The following is a 19,569-nucleotide window of genomic DNA, read 5'->3' on the forward strand; positions in this document are numbered from 1 at the left end:
TTAAAAAAACAGATTATTAAAGATCGTCAGTAGATATACTCTTTCACACATACACATATGCAGACAGATACTCTCTCCCTCTCTCTCTCTCTTAAACACACACCCAAACTCACTTTCTATTTGAGATATTGTTGCAGAATACCTGTCATGAAAGACACTTTGTCAAGGAAAACAGATACGCAATTTGATCTAGTAACGGCACTCAAGATTGAATGCAATACAGATTGGAACTGGATCTAGCATAAAAACAACAGCAGACATATGAAAAATGGCCCAGAACGCTCTATACTGGCATCTCCACATTACAAAGGGGAGGGAATATCAAATTGCCATCATTGCATTTATCTAATCAATTTATCTCTTTCTTTCTCTTGTTATTCTCAGTTTCCCAGGTTTTACATGAGGGGGGGGGGGGGGGGGTAAGGAAAGATATTGCTCACATGCTGTAAGCCATTTCGTTTTCTCTGATGCAAAAAACTTTATTTGCTGTACATGTGCATTGACAGAAACATATTGTGTCCATACACATGGCCATGGAGAATAAAAAATGCACAGATGTTTGCAGATGTTTATATCAAACATTCAGTGTTGGAAGCATTCAATCATTTGTTGTAATAAGTGATTTTGCATCAGAAATTACATTTCAACTAATTACATTTAGATAGACATCATTTAGCAATCATGAAGCTACTAGTCATGGAAAGGAACTGGGCTTCTTACTGTGACTGTTAGAATGAAACAAATCCAAATTGGACTAATTGTGGGATTGATTACCCAGGCTATGTCTCAATGTTTTTTAAAGTAAAAAGCATGAAGACCAATGACTTGAATTTATTAATGGCATCTTCAATTTTCCCAATGTACATGTACTGACAAGGCATATGCTCACTGGCAACATTAATTGGCACTTCGGCTTTAAATACACATAACACTATAGAGTACATTGTGTACCATACCATAATAATACACCATTCACATATTACCTCCATACGTTACACTGCAGCTAAATACAATTGTCATTCATTTTTATATATCATTTCATACACAGTTTGGTTCTGTGAAAGAGAGTGACAACCGCATTCGACACCTGAAGTCACTGCCTGGAAATTTTAGGGATTGACTACCAAATTTGAGTGTGGACGTGGTTGGTCTGAGTAGCGTGTACCAGAACCGCACTGGACAACTAGTCATGCGTGAAGTACAGTCTACACAAAGCACAGGTACGTCGGTTACAGTTAGTAAATACATGACAACGACCAACGTATGACGTCTCTGTCGGCAGTGGTTTGTCTTGAGGAGATACATAAACTCACTCCTCCATTATTCTAAATTTTCAAATAAATTAAGTATACTTTCTAAACATGCCGTGACAGACGCCAAATTGCGATGTAGTAAAAGTTGTCATGATTACAGATGATATTGATATCTACAGCTGTCACAAGATCTGGTTAGGAGAATGACTCCTGTGAGCTCACTTCAGTTTGCTCTGCTGTAGTGTGCACAAAACACAACACAATTCACTCTCAAAAATGAATAGAGTTGTTACTCACAAAAACAGTGTGGACGTAGCCATAGCCTGCTTGAGAGAATGACAATGCAGACATAAATGCCAATCTCTCAATGTCTGTAGTCTCTATTTTAGGCTATATATATATATATATCACTATACTCTTCCAAACATCTGTCACATTCTCTCAGTGTCAGACCACCACACCACTACCTTTGCCTCACACAGGATTGCTCTATTTCTCTTTCATGTCTTTTCTTCTAGAGAATGTTTCTCACCCCATATCTTTCCTACTCCGCTCATTGTATCCCTTCATAGTTTTACCCACCTGCTTGTGGCAAATGAGTTCTGTCTGCTGCCTCCATACCTCCATAAGGCCCAGCAGATTGACAAACTCAAGTTTAAAAAACACAAATTAATTGTTTAAGACAAGCGCCAGTTGTCACTTATAAATATAACTATGCTAATCTTGTGACCTTCCTTTGAGTGCTTTGAACATAGGTATGCGGAATTAGACAACGGTTATGTCTGTGGTTTTTCTTTTCATGCTAGGAATTCCATTGGAGCCTGGTTGAAGCGGGCCAGGACTTCGGGTGAATACGGCATCAAAAACAGCTATAACTAGAACTGTTGTTAAGAGGTGAGACGGTGATCAACAAGTACACGTGAAAATAAGATCTAAGCAATCTAAGTCCAGTAACTTTGTCTGATCTTATCCCAAGTTAATGAACTGGATAACCTTCAGCACGTGAGGTCACGCATAGAATACAACAATGTAAGGGTTATCATTCCACAAAATAATTGTGTATATCACTGAAACGGTCCCTTTCGTTTATGAAAACTAATAATCCCCGTTTTACCACACTATAGCGCGGCCATTTAAATTAGTCAATCGGCCTTGAACGCGCGCCTCTTGCCTGGCTGCTCAGGAATTCTGCAGTAAAGAAGGCGGGGCACATGCCCTCCTGGATTGGCCCATGTAACAAATTATTTTAAAATCACTGGTTAGTTGACATGTCAGTAAGAATGCTCGCAGACCATCTATTGGCGGAAGAAGTGGTTTATGGGAGGATCCCATTGGCAGCACATTTATGAGCTTCGCTCTGTTGGGGCGGTTCATCACACACACCCACCGGCGCTTCTTCCACAGGCGGAGTGGTGCGCAGAGGAAAAGGGGGTTCTACGGCAGCTGGCGGTAAAGCGGAGGGAGACGAAATCCAAAAAAAAACTAGGCAGTGCGGCTCGTAGTCTGAACGTTTCGTTGCAATTGTCACAGACCAGCGAGTGAGATACCTACATCCTCGCTGGCTGTACTCCCTGTGATTATTATATCATATTAATACCACACACATTTTTTAAATGTAATACACCCTCCCAGAGGTGTTCAATGAAAAATACATAATCTTTTAATACATCCCCTTTCCGATTCTGACTCAAAGCTTAGACAAACCATCTATTTCATGCATTTATTTTTCTACCCATTCTGTTAGACTTATCGTTGCAAGTAAGTGAAAACAGGTATTTCCAAAGTAACTAAGAAATTGCACATTTTTCTGGTTTCAACATTCTTACCAGTTATTCTGATCAAATTAAACCTCGAGCCGTTCCATCACCTGAAGGGATCCGAGTGACTGCGCCAAAATGGGGGTAAGACCGAATTTTTAAATTTTGTGTTTGAAATAAAAAATGTGACTGGCTAACGTTACCGTTTTCTGCAAACATACGGAATAAACGTGTTACTTATATTCCATCTGCTCACTACCTTGTGCCGTTTGTGAAACAGTTCATCTATAGAATGTTTTTGTCAGAATGACATTGACGCCAGGTCAGATTTATTTTTGGTTGGCTGGCGATGAAAAATAGGATACTCAAAAATGACTTGCAATGGAAGCTATTGGCATTTCAACACATTATTGTTCTACGGTAGCAAATAAGAAAAAAATACAGATTGTCTTATGTTTTCAATATGATCTTCTCCTTTCTCGGTATTTGTTTTATCACGAGGCGCGATGTGGCTGGCTATGTTAGACTGATACTAGATATTGGAAAATCGTTGTGGTATATGTGGTGTGATGCTGCCCTGTTCGAAATTGCGTCAGGTCTGTGTGACTGCGATGCTCCAGCGCCAGTCTGCCTATCTAACCCATGCGTCATAATGCGGTTACTGGAGAAAAAAGAGAACCATCCAAATTTTTTTACTTAGTTTGCAAAATATTCAGGCTCGATCATTGTTTGCATTTTATACCCCAGTAGATTTAAACATCTGTACCAGATCCTGGAGAAGGCAGGGATGCTTAAGTAACGAGGTTCTGATTTCTTGGTTGAGTGAAGGCGCACAACCCAGATAGCTAGCTACACACTGCGTCAAATCCAAGCACAACCATGAAAAATTCACACCACCTAATTTACTCGACATATCGGGCCATGGCACGTAAACAGAGCAGCAATACATTTGTAATGGAAAATGTTTGTATGTTCAGGACACTGTTCACAGATGATGTGATTTTCTAAATGGATTGTGCGTCCAGTTGTGCAACCGTGTTGTGTGCGTTGATAGTGTCGTGTGTTTCTGCCTAGTATGAACTGATGCCATGACAGGGCGAAAAGCGCGCACTTTTGCTTTAATTTCTGATGCATGAGGGAGGATGGAATGTCAGTAGCTATGATTCAGCCTGTCCATTTTTGGTGCACTTGCCTTCACGCGAATGACCTATCGGAGCCGTTTTCCCAAAATGAACGTCTTGGGTGCGCCGAACTGGGAAACCCTTTAGACCATGAAAATATTGTTAGAAAGGCGAAACGGAGTTGGACTATCCGCCACAGACACTGCGTCAAAATGGATGCTTGGTTCCCCATAATTTCCACGTTTAGAGGCTTTATCATAAGCATAGGCATGTTTCCAACACATGCATGCACGCAATGCAGTCATACATATTGACTCAGCATACTGATATTGTACGGGATCTAGAAATTTCATTTTCATATTTTTGTAGGATAGATAGTATCCTCCAAGTATATTTCACTACGACCACCTCCATTTAGAATGTAATAACTAGGTGACTATATTTAACCTTTAAGTTCGTGACTTGCAGTCCTTTATAGCGTAACCATACTATAATTTTATAATAAGGAACATACATTCTATATGGGGCATTTCCATTCCGGTAATATGCATTTTCATGACCCTGTCATTCAAAGCGGTGCCTGTGGTACTGTGGGGTCCTGCGGTTGTCAAAGTGGAAATCGCGCACAACTTAGCGACTGCGTCAAATAGGGGGCGAGGCCTGCAGAGTGGAAATTCTCGAGCTCGTGGCTTGATAGGTGGACGCTGCTCCATGAGGAGAGAAACGGGGAGGAAGGCGACGGTTGGAACATTAGACTGGAAATCACCCCTCAGCCAACCTAAGCTGTGAAGCTTGTATTGCGCATGTTACTGTTCTGAGGTCAAAACGTCGGAGTTCCCCATTGGATCCAATGCAAGATCATGTGACTTTGAAGGAAAAATAAAATTTCCTAACTGGAATTTTGATACTCCATTTGCCCTTGATATTATGAACAGATTACGAAAATATATTTAATATAGTTTAGATCTCTAAGATAAGTACATTTGTGTATTTCTTTTTCCAAATATTTTGTGTGCCAAGGCATAGATATTGCTTGTTGAAATGGCCGAAGTTGATGTGTAAATGACCTCTTCACAATATTTAATTCCATTCTTCGCTTGCAGGAAGGTAATGAGCTAAATAGCTTGCCAGCTTGTAAAAACCTACAGCATACAGTTAATTAGGCTAACGATGCCTATTTATGTTGCTATAATATTACAATGAGTTTGGAGGTTTAGAGGTTGGGGGCGAGGGGGGCACACACTATGTGGGTGGAGGCCTTCTTTCAACATTCTCATTGCCATGTAGCAGTGTTTCTGTGAGCTGTAGCGGCGATAGCTCACAGTAGCCTGTTTCGGTCCAGGGGATGCAACCAACCTCTGTCTGGCACAGTCTGCTGTGAGGGGATTGGCCAGCTCCTCGTACCATTCAGCTGCTGTGACTGTGTGGTTCTGGGCCGGCCCTGCAGAACGTTCTCTGGTGACGTTCGCACATAGACGGAGCTCTGACAGAATTAGGCTTCCTGATGGGTTCTTTGCTTTCAAATGATTTTTAACGTCAGTCGGGTCATTCAGCTGTGTTCTTGTGAAGGCACTACTGGTCTTTCTAGGACCTTGCGTGCAGCCACATCCAAAATATGACGCCGTTACGCCTTAATACTGATGCTTACTGGTTTTAGTTCTTAGTGATTTATCGACACTGTTTGGAACGTTCGGGGTGTGTGCAGACAAAATCATATTCAGAAATCATTCAGGCTGTTTTTCGAAATGAATGCAAGCCATGCAGTTCGCTAACCCATTGCCGTTGCCATTGCACTTTGCTGTTTCAGAGCTGCTCTTATTTGAGTAGCTGAATCAAAATGACTGCACACGACCGTGTAACTGAGAGAGGCTGAAGGGAGCGGAGAGAGTGCCTAGGTCACTCTGCATAATGGCTCTCTGTCACTATTGGCGCCGCGATCAATGAGCTGTTTGTTCCTCGGCTGTGAGCTGTCATCGCTGTGACAGACAGACTCTGTGAGTGCAGGGGTGTGCGTTTTTTGTGGGGGTGGAGGCAGGGGAGGGTGTGGTTGGGGGGGGAGGGGTTTAGATCTGGTGACCTGGAATGAAGACGTTTTCAGCAGAATTGTTGCCGTCGGTTACGGGGACGGATGCGTGTATAGGGAGGAAGTGGAGCCGCATGCGTGTTCGGGCGGGGCACCGCCTGCTTAAAACATGCTCTGCAGATTAATGCGTGTGAGCCGCTGAAATGGAGAAAGGCTCCTCCATTTAGATGACGAGTGTCTGGTTGTGTCGGCTAACAGAGTAAATGACATAAGCAAACAGAGCTCTCGAGCTGCCCCCTCCCAGGCACGCAGAGAGCCCAGCTCAGTGAGCTGCCTTCCAGAGCTTTCTAATGGAGAGGAGCAGGTGGCCATCTTTCCTACAGCGCCAGCTGTTTTTCTATATCAGACACGGGCTCCCCAGACAAGGCTTGCACCACACACACACACATACACGCACATACACACGCACAGGCACATACATGCACAATCAGTTACACGCACACGCATGCACACAAACATACACACACACACACATACGTGCACACACACACACGCACATACACACGCACAGGCACATACATGCACAATCAGTTACACGCATACGCATGCACACAAACATACACACACACACACACACATACGCACACACACACACGCACAATCAGTTACACACACACGCATGCTCACAAACATACACACACAAGCACACACCCAGGACAGCAAACAGATGTGAAAATGCACATACACTAACACACAAACACACACACATACACACGCACATCACACACACACACAGCTCTCCAGGACCGTGTCTTCTCAGATATTAATATCAGCAAAGTTGGTTTGTACTGGAAGCCTGTCCGCTGTCCGGATGAAGGGATCACTGGGGGGAGACAGATGGGAGCAGAGAGAGTGAGTTGGCTAGAGGGGTAATCCTTAAAATGGGGCAAAGGAGGGGGAGAAAGAGGGGTCTCAGATAACAATAAAGACGCTTGGAGAGGATTGGCTGAAAGTCACCAGCATGCCGGGCATCCTGACTGGATGTATTCTGAGGCAATGACGTGTGCTCCAGAGATGTTTTGACAGTACAGTGGTTAAGCCCCATTGTCTCAGTGGAGAACTTGAGTGATATCAGCTGACCGGCAGACAGCTTCAGCAAAGCAGTTGATGGTCTGTGTGGTGAACGGCTACATGTGCAGGTATTTACCTCTGGGCGAGAGAGCATGTTCAATGTGCGTATTTATGGGCGTGCGAGCTGGCTGCGGAGACTCGCTGGGCATGTGCCAGTGTACGGCTGGGCACCTGCCGACTCTTGTTTTGGGGCCATGTGTGCCAGTGTTCACTGGGTTAATCCCACATTGGAGTAATCAGAGTTAATCCCTCCCCCTTCCCCTTCCCCGCCCCCCTGCCCCGCCTCCCCAGCCCTCGCCCATTCGTGGTGGGCGGTTTACCCTGGCCTGCCCGACAGATGGTCCTGTAGCTGTGAGGTCAGGCGCACTCACATCACAACATGCCATCACACTCTCAGGCGCACACACACACGCGTGCACTCACACACACATGCTCCCAGCTCACCCTGTGCGGCGTGACCCACTCACGTGACTTAGACAGTGGATATGTGCCAATAGCCAGGCAGAGAGAGAGAGAGAGAGAGAGTTTGTGTGTTAGAGAGTGACAGTGATAGAACAGAGGAAGGAAGGGGTAAAGAGATACTGAGGGAGTGAGAGAGAGAGTGAGTGATGGAACAGAGGAGGTGTAAAGAGATACTAAGAGTGTGCTTTCATCCCATTTGCTTCCCAAACCTTTGACAAAAATAAATTTGTTCCTGCTTAAGGATGAGTTATGAAAATGTGAGGGTGGCAAGAACACCATTTTGCCCAAAATAGCTGAGATTACAGGGTGTTATAATGGTAGTTGTCAGGCTTTAAGTATATAGTTGGGTATTAATTGTTGAAGCCACCCTCTGGTTCTCATTTTTGATTGTTGGAACAGCTAACTAGTCATCCAGTTGTGAGTAATCAGCAAAGCCTTTCCATCATGCTGTCTCCTGGGAATTGTAGTCATTTGAGGCTTTGTTGCAGCCTGTCACCAGGCAGGCTGCATTTACTCATTTTTGTTGTAGGGCTGTGACAAATCAATTTTGAATTAATCTCTTTATAATGTGCAGCAAACTAATCTTCCAGGCAGGTTGTAGCACTGTTCGACATTGCGTCGTTGGAACTGGAATTGGGGCTATATTTAACAACTTACTCATTGTGCATTCACAATTTCAGTAAGATGTGGCTGTTTTGTAAAATAATACTTGATTGTTGACAATAGAATTATCGATTTCCAGAACAGTAGTGGGGATTATGCAATATATATGATGCGGACAATCTGAATAAAATCCAATTAAAATGAGATTACTGTTCCCTCGCACATATTACTTTTCTCTATCTCTAAGGTAAAAGTTGATGTTATTACTTTATTTGGCTGTGTCGCACACACACACATGCACGCTCACATGCCTGCACACACACACACACACACACAGAAACTGACACGTGGCAGAACCCCTCCTGAGAGTCCTCAATTGTGTTTGGTCTGTGTGCCTTGGTCCCTCTTCCCTTCTTCCCTCTTGAATAGCACATGAGAGGCCAGTTGCCCCCCAAGCAAACCAGACAGCTGCCCCCACCCACACAAACCGGCCCTTTTCAGTGGCCTCCACTTCAAAAATAAATGGAGGATAAATAATGTAAAAGTTCTAAAAGAATAATGTAAAATCAGAAGAAAAGGTCCCCCTTTTCAGCCCGAGACGCAGGGAGCAGCTGCCTGGGGAAAGGGAACACTGTGTTCTGTAACAGCTGTTATACCTGCCAGCCTGCCGCAGTGCTCGCTGCTTCCTCACAGACAGTCGGCTGCCTCCTCCTCCTCCTCCTTCTCTGGCTCTCAGACTCTGCTTCTGCGAGTTCTGCTCCCATTATCCTCTGGAGTGCTCTTCAGAGGCTTCTCTCTGCGCAGGTGGCCATTTACACAGGTGGCCATTTACAGATTCACCTCACAGCAGGTGTATTTGGAGCCAGGCGAGAGTCAGGCACTTCCTGTTGTTGAATCTCTTCGGAGCCAGATGAGAGTCAGGCACTTCCTGTTGCTGAATCTCTTCGGAGCCAGGTGAGAGTCAGGCACTTCCTGGTGGTGAATCTCTTCGGAGCCAGGCGAGAGTCAGACACTTCCTGTTGGTGAATCTCTTCAGAGCCAGGCGAGAGTCAGGCACTTCCTGTTGGTGAATCTCTTTGGAGCCAGAAAAGAGTCAGGCCCTGCACCCAATAAATCTAGGTACGCAGTTCACCCAGTTAATCTCTTTTGAGTCAGACAGAAGTCAGGCTCTTTGCCCAGTGAATCTCTTTAACGTCAGGCAAGAGTAAAGCTCTTTAGTGCGTTAGGTGAGAGTCAGGCACAGTGCCAGCTCAGTTTGATGATGACATAATTAAGATTTGAAGGAGAGGTCTAGGGGGAAATGGGAAAGACATCTTGGCTGCTCTCCATGGCAGCGGTTTGTGGTGAAGGGCCATTTGCCACATTAATACAACTTCTGCTCACACTGACTCTGGATGGCTGCCAGTACAGAAGATCAGCTGTCTTCTCTTTAAAGCTCTTTGACCTTGAAGTCAATGTCAATGTTCAATGTGCTCCTTGAAAAAACTTGTAAGGGCAGTGCCCTCAACAAGAAAATAGCTGTAGACTTCAAGCAATGCAAGTACTAAATGACAAATTAAACACCGATGATGTGACTAAACATACAAAGCTAAAACTCGCTTTACAATAATATTCACATTAGGATAACAAATGAACTAAACCATGATAAAATTGAGACCACCATGAATGCAAACATCCATTTCAGTTCATATTAAGTTCACATACTGTAGGTTTATATTGCCCTTTCAGGTACACTAAAGTTAAAAGGCAGGACGTGACCTGTAGCTTGCAAAAGCACTTTCAGGGTAGAACCCTGTGTCCCCAGTGAGTAAGCCAGTAGCAAGTAACATTCCTCTCTTCGCTGTCTTCTGAGGAAACGAAATGTCAGGGAAAAAAATCACTGGGGAAGCCTACCTCTTTGGGTCTAGACTTTTCCATCCCGGTTGGAACAGAACAACCCTGAGCAAAAGGGCAGCTTCTTTTCCCACAGAGTCACAAATTGAAGTTTCTAGACGTTGGCTTGAGAGGAGAGAGGAACCAGCTGGGAGGTCCTGACGGGCCCCGTGGTGATTGAGGAGCAACGGTGTGGCGTAAACAGGTCAATAAATGACCGTATCTTGGCTACTGTTACACGGTTACGGAGTTTATGTAAAATGTTGAATGTCAGCCTGTCCCTTCTGGGAGACTCTGGTCTGTAATTCCAGCTGTGTGCCTGTGCTGTTCCAGAAACAGTTCAATCAAAGGCTAAGCAAGGTTCAGAGCTTCACTGTCCTTCGCCTTTTACCAAAGGGGGGATCAAAGCTTCTTCAACAAAGTTCAAGCCAAAAAGAATTAGATTTTTTTCTAAACTGTCACACACACTGATTCACACACATACACACACTATCACGCACATAAATCTAATGCACTAGTACACATAAACCCCCTCACACACAGATGCTTAGCACAGTACAGTGCTTCCGTCATTGAAAGGACAGTGTGTATTATTCCCGATCTCATTAATCCACAGTGAAATCACAAACCCCAGATAAACTCGGCCCGAGAGAACATTCCGGAGTCCCCCGTCACTCTTGCCGCGTGGTTTGGTCGCAGTGTTTCCATGGTGACGTTCCAGTTGCGCGGATGGCCTTATCGACCAGGGGCATTAATCAGTGAATAACTTTGATTTGTTGCACGGGAGCATGGGGTGTCTGTGCCAGAGATCTGTGCTCTCTGGTGAACACAGTGTTTGCATGTTTTAAGAGGCTTATGTGCTTCCAGGCTGGCGTTTGCAGGCACCCCTTGTGGTTGTGGTCTGGCCATTCTTCATTCATGAACAGGGACCAGGCTTCCACACTGTGCGTTCATGTAGTTCAGGGCTGCCCAATCCTGTTCCAGGAGATCTACTGCCCTGTAGATTTCCCCACCAATCCTAACCAAGCACAGATCATTCAACAGCTACAGATCTCATTGAGCAGAGAATTGGTAGAATCATGTGTGCCGAATTAGGGTTGAAATGAAAACCTACAGGACAGCAGATCTCCAGGAAGAGGATTGGGCTGTCCTGATATAGTTCATTCTCCCACGGTCTGGGGCAATCTCTGCAGTTTCACTGGTCATCTACATTACATTACATTATGTTTGGCAGATGCTTTTATTAAATGTGATGTACACTAATTGCATACCGAAGGATAATATAGAACACAGGTCAGATAAGGTACAATTCTCATAGGCTCTCAGTTATCCATAGCCATGAGCATCAAGTCTAGTTCACACAGTAAGCATTGGCTTAGTCATTAAAGTTACTGACTCACTCATTCCCATATTTATACATATACCCCTGAATAGCGTTGCAAAATTCTGAGAATTTTCAAAATTCACGATTTTATGACACTAGTTGCTTTTTCTCTCTGGTCCTTTTTTCTCTTTGCCATCAGTTAAAATACCCTCTTCAGGACAAATTCAAACTGGCTTAACGACTGTGTTTGTTTGCTCATATTAAATTAACAAAAATTATTTTACCCTTTTCACTAAACACAAAATATTTAGTAAATTCTATACCAAATTGAAAATGTCTGAAATAAAATTCAGGTAAAAAAAATAAATAAATAACAACGTTCATGTTCATGGCAGGTGCAGCCTTTCCATTGTCCCTGCTCTGCTCTAAGCATAGCTGGGAGTTTCCCTCTTGACTCTCTGACTGATGTAATCACCATGTCCTCCGCTGTGTCACTGTCGGGCTGTGTGGTGGACTCCCCCGCACTTGGGCTGAAATGGTGTCTGCTCTTAGAGAGCCTGTCGCACACCTTTGTGTAGGTATTGCCAGAAAGAGACCGGTATCGCTCAGAGGCAGCTGCTGTTGGTGGAAGTTGCTGGAGGTGGCTGTTGGAAAGGTGGTGAAATAACATGATTTTGTTATAATTTGCCCTTTTTTAATTGATCCTGACTGGGAATTGAGAATTTGTTAAAACATTAGGAAAAGTGGACCTGATCCAGACTGAGAATAGGCTACAGTGCCCATGTGCCCATGTGTGCAGGATGTAAAAAGAAGATCAGAAGATCCAGAAGTTTCTGACTTCATGCTGCAATTTTAAGAGGAAAATAGTGAAATTCATAAGAAGCTTACTATCTTACTGTTTGCACCTGCCGCCTGAAGGACATACAGGTCACTGTCACAGAAAAAAATAAAAAAGTTCTGGGTGGAATGTTACATAAATCAGCCCTCTAAGCAGCGTATATCCTCCTCAGGTTCCGTCTTCAAATACATGCTGACATTATATGTCTTAGTGTGCGTAATATTTTGAGATTTGTGATGTTTTCATGAAAATAAGACATAAGTAGTACTTACTGACATCTTTTCCAAGCACTTACTGCATACTGAGCCCACACCACCACTTGTCCCTTGTTCATGAGTGCCCTGTGGTTCTGAAGTGCATTATGGTGGATCACTGTACACCATTTCTGTAAGAAAGTGAGATAATTAATTGTGCTGATTTGCTCATTAATCTGTGTCAGAGCTTCTGAACTTATTGAGCCCCACACTGGTCTGTTTCCCCTGCTTGGCTGTAGCAAACAGGAGCCTCAGAACTCCTCCTACTGAATGATTAATTTAGAAAATTTAATTAAGGTCCTTGCGTGAGAAGGTGGCCAAAGCCTTTGGGGTTGGAGGGTTACCATGGTGCAAGAACAGCGTCATCCCCGTGGGATGTCAGGTCTGAGAAATGGAAACTGGTGGTGGTGGCTGAGGGATGGATGAAGTGCTGTTATTCTGCAATGTCCTCCTAAAGGATGGGAGTAACCTTCTACATTTAATTACATTAGCGAGGATCTCAGGAAGAAATTGTGCCTGTCACAATGGATCATGTCTATCTCAGATGTCAAACTGTACCAGAAAGTTTTATCATGCTGATGTATGAACACACCCCTGCCAACACATGCATGTAAATCTCAGCTTCCTGGCTTAGCTCCTCAATGCTGTTGAATGGACTAGTGCCCTTTCCCACTGCAGCCCTTTGTTAGCCTCGGTTTCTCTGTCTGCATAAGAAACCTGGATTTAACCTAAAATGCAGTGATTGTTATATCAGATTTGTTAGGTCATGTGAGTTTTGCCAAATCTGAATTCCTTCCATTTCAGGTTTTGAAAAAAAATCTTTAAAAAGAAAGCATGTTCTTGGAGACGTGCGCACATCCAGGCTTATGCCCTTTCCATTGTAATGTCATGCAGATAGTTGGAGGATAATCCAAAATCCCCTGTGGGGACCACCACTGTTCCATCATTTATGTGCTGCTACAACATATCAATCTGTTTGGATCATATTTTTCTTTTGTGTTTTTTTATTGTACAGTTAGGCAAGCATTCACTAGATTTCACTGCCAGTCCTGGGAGCCAGATTGTTTTTGGTGTGTGGTCTTAGATTAAATTAAACATAGGACATACAGTGCTGTCCGAAGGTATTTGGACAGCAACACAATTTTTGTTGTTTTGGCACTGTACTCCAACACATTGGACTTTTTATACATAGCCCCCCCATTTTGGGGAACCACAAGTATTTGGACAAATTAACATCATTTTAAAGCCATCATATTTAGTATTTGGTTGCAAATCCTTTGCCTTTAATGACTGTATGAAGTCTGTGACCCATAGACACCAAACGCTGGGTATCTTCCCTGGTGATGCTCTGTCAGGATTGTACTGCAGTCATCTTCAGTTCTTGTTTGTTTCTGGCCATTTTTTACTTCAGTCTCGTCTTCAGCAAGTGAAATTCATGTTCACTTGGATTCTTCTCAGGTGATTAACTTGGCCAGTCAAGAACATTTTATTTTTCACCCTGAAAAGTGTGTTTGAGGACATTGTCATGCTTCAGGGTGTGGTACCATCCAATGAGTTTGAGGCATTTGGTCGGATCTGAGCAGATGTTCCTGTACATCATAAATGAAGATAAGTGAGCCAGTTCAGTGGTAGCCATACATGCCCAAGCCATAACACTACCTCAACCATGTTTCAAAGATGAAGGGGTGCTTTGGATTGTGAGCAGTTCCTTTCTTTCTCCCCATTTTTCTCTTTCCATCATTTTGGTACATGTTAATACTCATTTCATCTGTTCAAAAGAGTTTGTTCCAGAACTCTACAATTAAAAATGTTTTTTTTAGCAAACTTTTAGAACTCGACTGTTCTGTTCTTGAGGCCCATCAGTGGTTTGCATCTTGCAGTGATCCCTCTGAGATTATGCTGGTGTACACATCTATGCCTACATCCCAGAAAGTGTTCTTGATCTGTTTGACAGTTGAAAAGTTTATCTTCACAACTGAAAGTAGCCTGTTCTTCAGCCATACGCTACAGTGGTTTACCGGGTTGTTTGCTGTTGCTGAGCTCACCGGTGCATTCTTGTGTTCTTTACAATGTACCAAACAGTTGATTTTGGACTTGGATATGTTTCTCATCAATTTATTCTGATTTTTCTACCCCATGATGGGCTGCAGTACTGGTATTAACACTCCTTTGATCCTCATGTTGAGACAACAGTAACAGATTCCAAATGCAAATTCCACACCTAGAATGAACTCTAGGCCTTTGGCCAGCTTTCCTGTGTATGAACCAATGACGCATTTAAGTTTGGTCCTCCAAAATGGGTGGAATACATATAAAAACTGCTGCAAATTCTACATGGTTCACCCAATCTGGATTTAATTACCCTTACATTAAAGCTGACAGTCTACTCTTTCATTTCAAACTCAATGTGCTGGAGTACAGAGCCAAAACAACAAAATTGTTATTGTCCAAATTCTTACAGGCTATACTGTACCTAAGGTGCCAAGATCTGATATTGCAGATTGTAAAAGCAAAAATAAAATGAATCCAGATTTGAGAAATGAGGAACTTATGGTTTTGCCAGTGGTTACAAAACAGCAAAGGAAAAATACATATGCTTTATCCATGCTTTATTTAAGCCTAGAGTACACGGGTTTCAAAAACATATTTGTAATTTTGGCTATCATGACCATTACTGATGTTCAGCTTGAATCTGAGATGTTATCTCTGAAGTCAGAGCCCATTTTAAGTCACTTTAATTTTTGGGATCAAGGCAAACACTTACAAAAAGATAATATCAGCTGCATGATGTCTATGTGACAATATCTGATCAGCAGAGAGGGACTGGTCAGTGGACAGCGACCAGCTGATCATAGAGCGGCATCAGTGCCTCTCGTTAAAGGAAATCTGTAATGTTTTCCAAACATGGCGACTTACTGCTGTTTGACCATCTGCTAAACTAATGGAGAAAGAGGACTTTAAATGGAGGATCCACCCACCGCTGGCTCCACCCACCCCTGTAACATGTTGCCCATAGGAGGAACTGGAACCTCTCAGAGCAGCCGTTAATCCGCCTTGCTCTATAAGCGCACAGCTGCGGGGAGGATGCTGAATGAGCCAATCGGGGAGCGGCTGTTCATCCCCTCGTTTCCTGTATTATCAGAGTTGAAACCAGATGTTTGCAGACACGCTTTCATTTTCACCGGAGTGGGTATTAGTCTCCAATCCTCAAGTTTTGTAGCATGCGTGACCAAAAACAAAATAGTGTAGGAAAATGTTGTAGGCAACGTAAAGTGGAAAGTGTCTTTTTTTGTTTAGGTTTTGTTTAGGTTTTTGTCATCCTGGGCAGGTTGTGATGCCCCTTAATTATATTGCCCTACATGATCAGAGACATTTACAGTTACAGCATTCATGGTATCTGTGCTGTGTAGATGCATATATGGGCGCATTAATCTACTGGTCTTTGTGCATCTCTGGATAACATAAGTGAGAGAGATAGCATCAAAAGCTAAGATGTTTCTGTCTGCACACCTCAGGCTAAGTCTTCACGTCTCCGACAGTCTCTCATGCTGTAGGCAATAGTGTGTATTCACCCCTACAGGCAGAGTACTTGTGTTTGTCCTGAGCTGATCTATTTGCTACTAATGAAAAAAACATTAGATGTTTATGTGGAAAACACTTTTAGCGGCCGCAAATATTGGAAACATTATACCTCTGTAAAATGTCTGAGTGCCGTTAATGGAACCGTCGCGAGAGAGGAGGTCATAGTGACATCGTGTGTATGAGCTTGTGTGTGTTTTTCTTAGTGGTAAGATCTTGGAGTGACTACGTGTGCTGCTTTTCTTTCTCTACTTGCTGGTATAAATAACGGTCTTCAAAATGGTGCTTTCACAGTTCACCTTTGAATACGACCTCGTTCAATATCGGTTACGCGAGTTAACGTTCCATTTTGTGGCGGCCTTGTGAGGGGCATGGGATTTTATTGAGGAAAAAAATGGCACCAAGAGCGGACTCATTGTGAACAGATCCTTACCTAAATCTCAGAGACGGGGCGAGGGGGAGTCCGTTAGCGGGCTCAGCCTTGGCCCCGGGTCACATGATGAACGGCGCTCTGACAGCCTGTTTGCCTCCTCCGCAGTACGGCCGGTCAGACAGCTACCGCGTGGCCACCACACAGGATGCGGACGATAAGGACTCTCCCAAGAAGAAGAAGGGAAAAGACCTGGATGACCTGAAGAAGGAAGTACCATTGGTGAGTGTGCTACTATCTCTCTTTCACCACTATTTCTCTCTCAATGTCTGTACACACACACACACGCACGCAGACACACGGACACACACACACACATGCACATGCACACACGTAAGCACACACACACACACACACACACAGTCACACACACACAAACCAACATTCAGTTTCTTGGACTGTATTGACCTATGCTGGGAACTCCACACCACGAGTAAAGATAGCCACGTATAACTGACATCAATTCCTCTCCATGATCTTGGTATTGAAAGTTAAACACAAGATGAGGTAACCTCCTTCAGAACTAATTGGTTTAGAAGGTCATGGCATTAAATGAATCAAATGGCCTGGCTTGTTGGGAATAGATAAATGTCATTAGCTAAATGACACCAAGGGACTTAATCACTTCCTCGCTGGCCTTTCTGGCTGAGTGTGTCAATAAACTTTCATTGCTTCTTATTGCTGTGTGTCTGTAAAACCTAAACTTAGCTCAACTATATGATCCAAGAGCACTTTTTGAATAGTACAGATAAGTATTCCTGCATACTGGATATACTGGAGGGATCCATTTATGTACTCAAGGGCAGCCTTGACAGTTTAGTTCAAAAGGGATTCTGTGCTGACCGAAGGGCATAGAACTATTACATAATAAAAAAAGAAAATTCAAGATTTCATGAACTGATCCAGTGCATGTGGTGAACATTATTCTCAATACTGTGATATGCTTTATTCAAGAGGCAGTCATAATTAGTTTTTAGCAGTTCCATGATACTAACGGGTATTGGTATACTGATGGATACTCTTTCTGTCTCTCTCTCTGTTCCCCCCCCCCTCCCTCTGCCCTGCCAGACGGAGCACAAGATGTCTGTGGAAGAAGTTTGCCGGAAATACAACACGGACATCGTCCAGGTGAGCGCCGCAGGCCCCTGACTCAGTGACTGGCACATGCATGGCGACTGCGCGGGAGGCCGGTCACTTATAAATATGAATTGCTAATGAGGGTGTTAGCCAAGTGCTCACTGTGGTGCGTAACGTCAGGTTTATAAATATGAATTGCTAATGAGGGTGTTAGCGAAGTGCTCACTGTGGTGCGTAACGTCAGGTTTATAAATATGAATTGCTAATGAGGGCGTTAGCGAAGTGCTCACTGTAGCACATCACGTCAGATGTATCATCAGTTGCTGAGATTTACCATTAATGTCGTTTTAATGAAAGCATGACAGGGTCGTTTTTTCTCTCAGGGCCAGACAAAGAGAAATCACTCAAGTAATAATTCCTTGATATGTGCAAACCCCATGGCTCTAAGAGCTCACTGATTGCCATGCATTATCTGCACATTAAATCTCCTGGGGAGATTCCTGTATGGATGCAGAGGAAACACTAGCCTATTCATTTTGTGTTAATGGCTACAAAGGGCCAATTGAGCAAGGTAGTTTATCTGAGAAGTTTATTGCTTCAGTAAATATCCTGCAGTTTAAATGGCTTGTAATGTAATGTAAATGCAATGTTTATTCTCTAAATGATCTTGTAAAGTATCTATATATCGTACCTTGTGAAAATGATCAAACAAAGCCTTCGTCTTCAGTGGCTGCTAGCCTGTGCGTTTTCAGAACACAGGACAAAATCGGCATTTTACACTAATTCACTTACATTCTGATATAACTTTTGCCATAATATGGCAACTCACAACAACAACACAATAAATGTACAGTATTTCATTCATAAATTTATTATTGAACTTGTTACAGAAGTAGGATGAAACAGCAGGATTAGCAGGATGAAATAAGATACAAATAATGTTTGTAAAAAAATTTTAAATAATTGGCGTTCTGATCAGAGCAAATATTTTGCCACGCGCTATTATTAAAAACAAGCCCTTGGAGCGATTTTTGTTTACTTTACTCAAGTTGAGCAAGCTAGCCAGAGCATTTTCAACTTTTCATTCAAATTACTGTAAGTGCTTTCTCTCTGAATCTTAGACTGCTACCAACGGCTGTGTAAATATTATGATTAATAAACTACACAAATGTCAGACACTGAAAGACGATTGGCTCAAAGAAACAAGTATAATTATTTTGTTGTGGTTGAAGTCTGGGTCATCGCCTGTTGTAATCTTAAAAAAAGACCTTGGAATACCTGCAATTATGGAGTGCAGTGTATTTGTTCCTGAATTTTTGTCTATTTTTTCGGCATAAAAAAGCAGAATCCTACGATAACGTGATCACCGTTATTGTTTAGTGTAGTTTATAACAGTCATCATCATAATAATATATAATCATATATAATAACTTCTTAAAGACACTGTAGCAGCCAAAGGAGAGCATCCTTGGGCCTGATTCAGTCTCAAAACAATAAACATTGAACTACACATTTATATACACATATATATATTTTTTTAACATAAAATTTAGCAAAGACATTAATAAGTTATGTTGAGCAAATACGAATATCTAGTATTGGCTTAATGATTTTATTCAAATAAAATAAAATAAAACATTTTCCCATTTGGTTGAATCCACTGTGGTCATTGCACTGAACCAGATAAATTCTCTCCATAGAAAATAAAAGAAATCATACGTGGCGCAGTGCTGCCATCTATTGTTGCAGAGGTGGAACTGAAACAATTCAACATTTATCCAACATTCATATCTTTAAATTATATTGAATTGTGAATGCATATTTTGAAAAAATGTTCACATGGTT

At 42.8% G+C, this 19,569-nt stretch overlaps 1 protein-coding gene across 1 annotated transcript in view; it reads left to right on the forward strand.

Moving 5' to 3' along the window:
• The first annotated feature begins 2,629 nt into the window (after positions 1-2,629).
• Positions 2,630-19,569, forward strand: part of atp1a3a (ATPase Na+/K+ transporting subunit alpha 3a) — a 34,915-nt gene continuing 17,975 nt past the window's right edge. Inside the window, exons 1-3 of the mRNA XM_064347992.1 lie at positions 2,630-3,154; positions 16,756-16,869; positions 17,716-17,775. Coding sequence (XP_064204062.1) covers positions 3,149-3,154; positions 16,756-16,869; positions 17,716-17,775 — 180 coding nt within the window. The 5' untranslated portion in view covers positions 2,630-3,148. The remainder of the gene's footprint in view (positions 3,155-16,755; positions 16,870-17,715; positions 17,776-19,569) is intronic.

Source organism: Anguilla rostrata, chromosome 8 (assembly GCF_018555375.3).
Source record: "Anguilla rostrata isolate EN2019 chromosome 8, ASM1855537v3, whole genome shotgun sequence".
In the NCBI taxonomy this organism is placed as follows: Eukaryota; Metazoa; Chordata; class Actinopteri; order Anguilliformes; family Anguillidae; genus Anguilla; species Anguilla rostrata.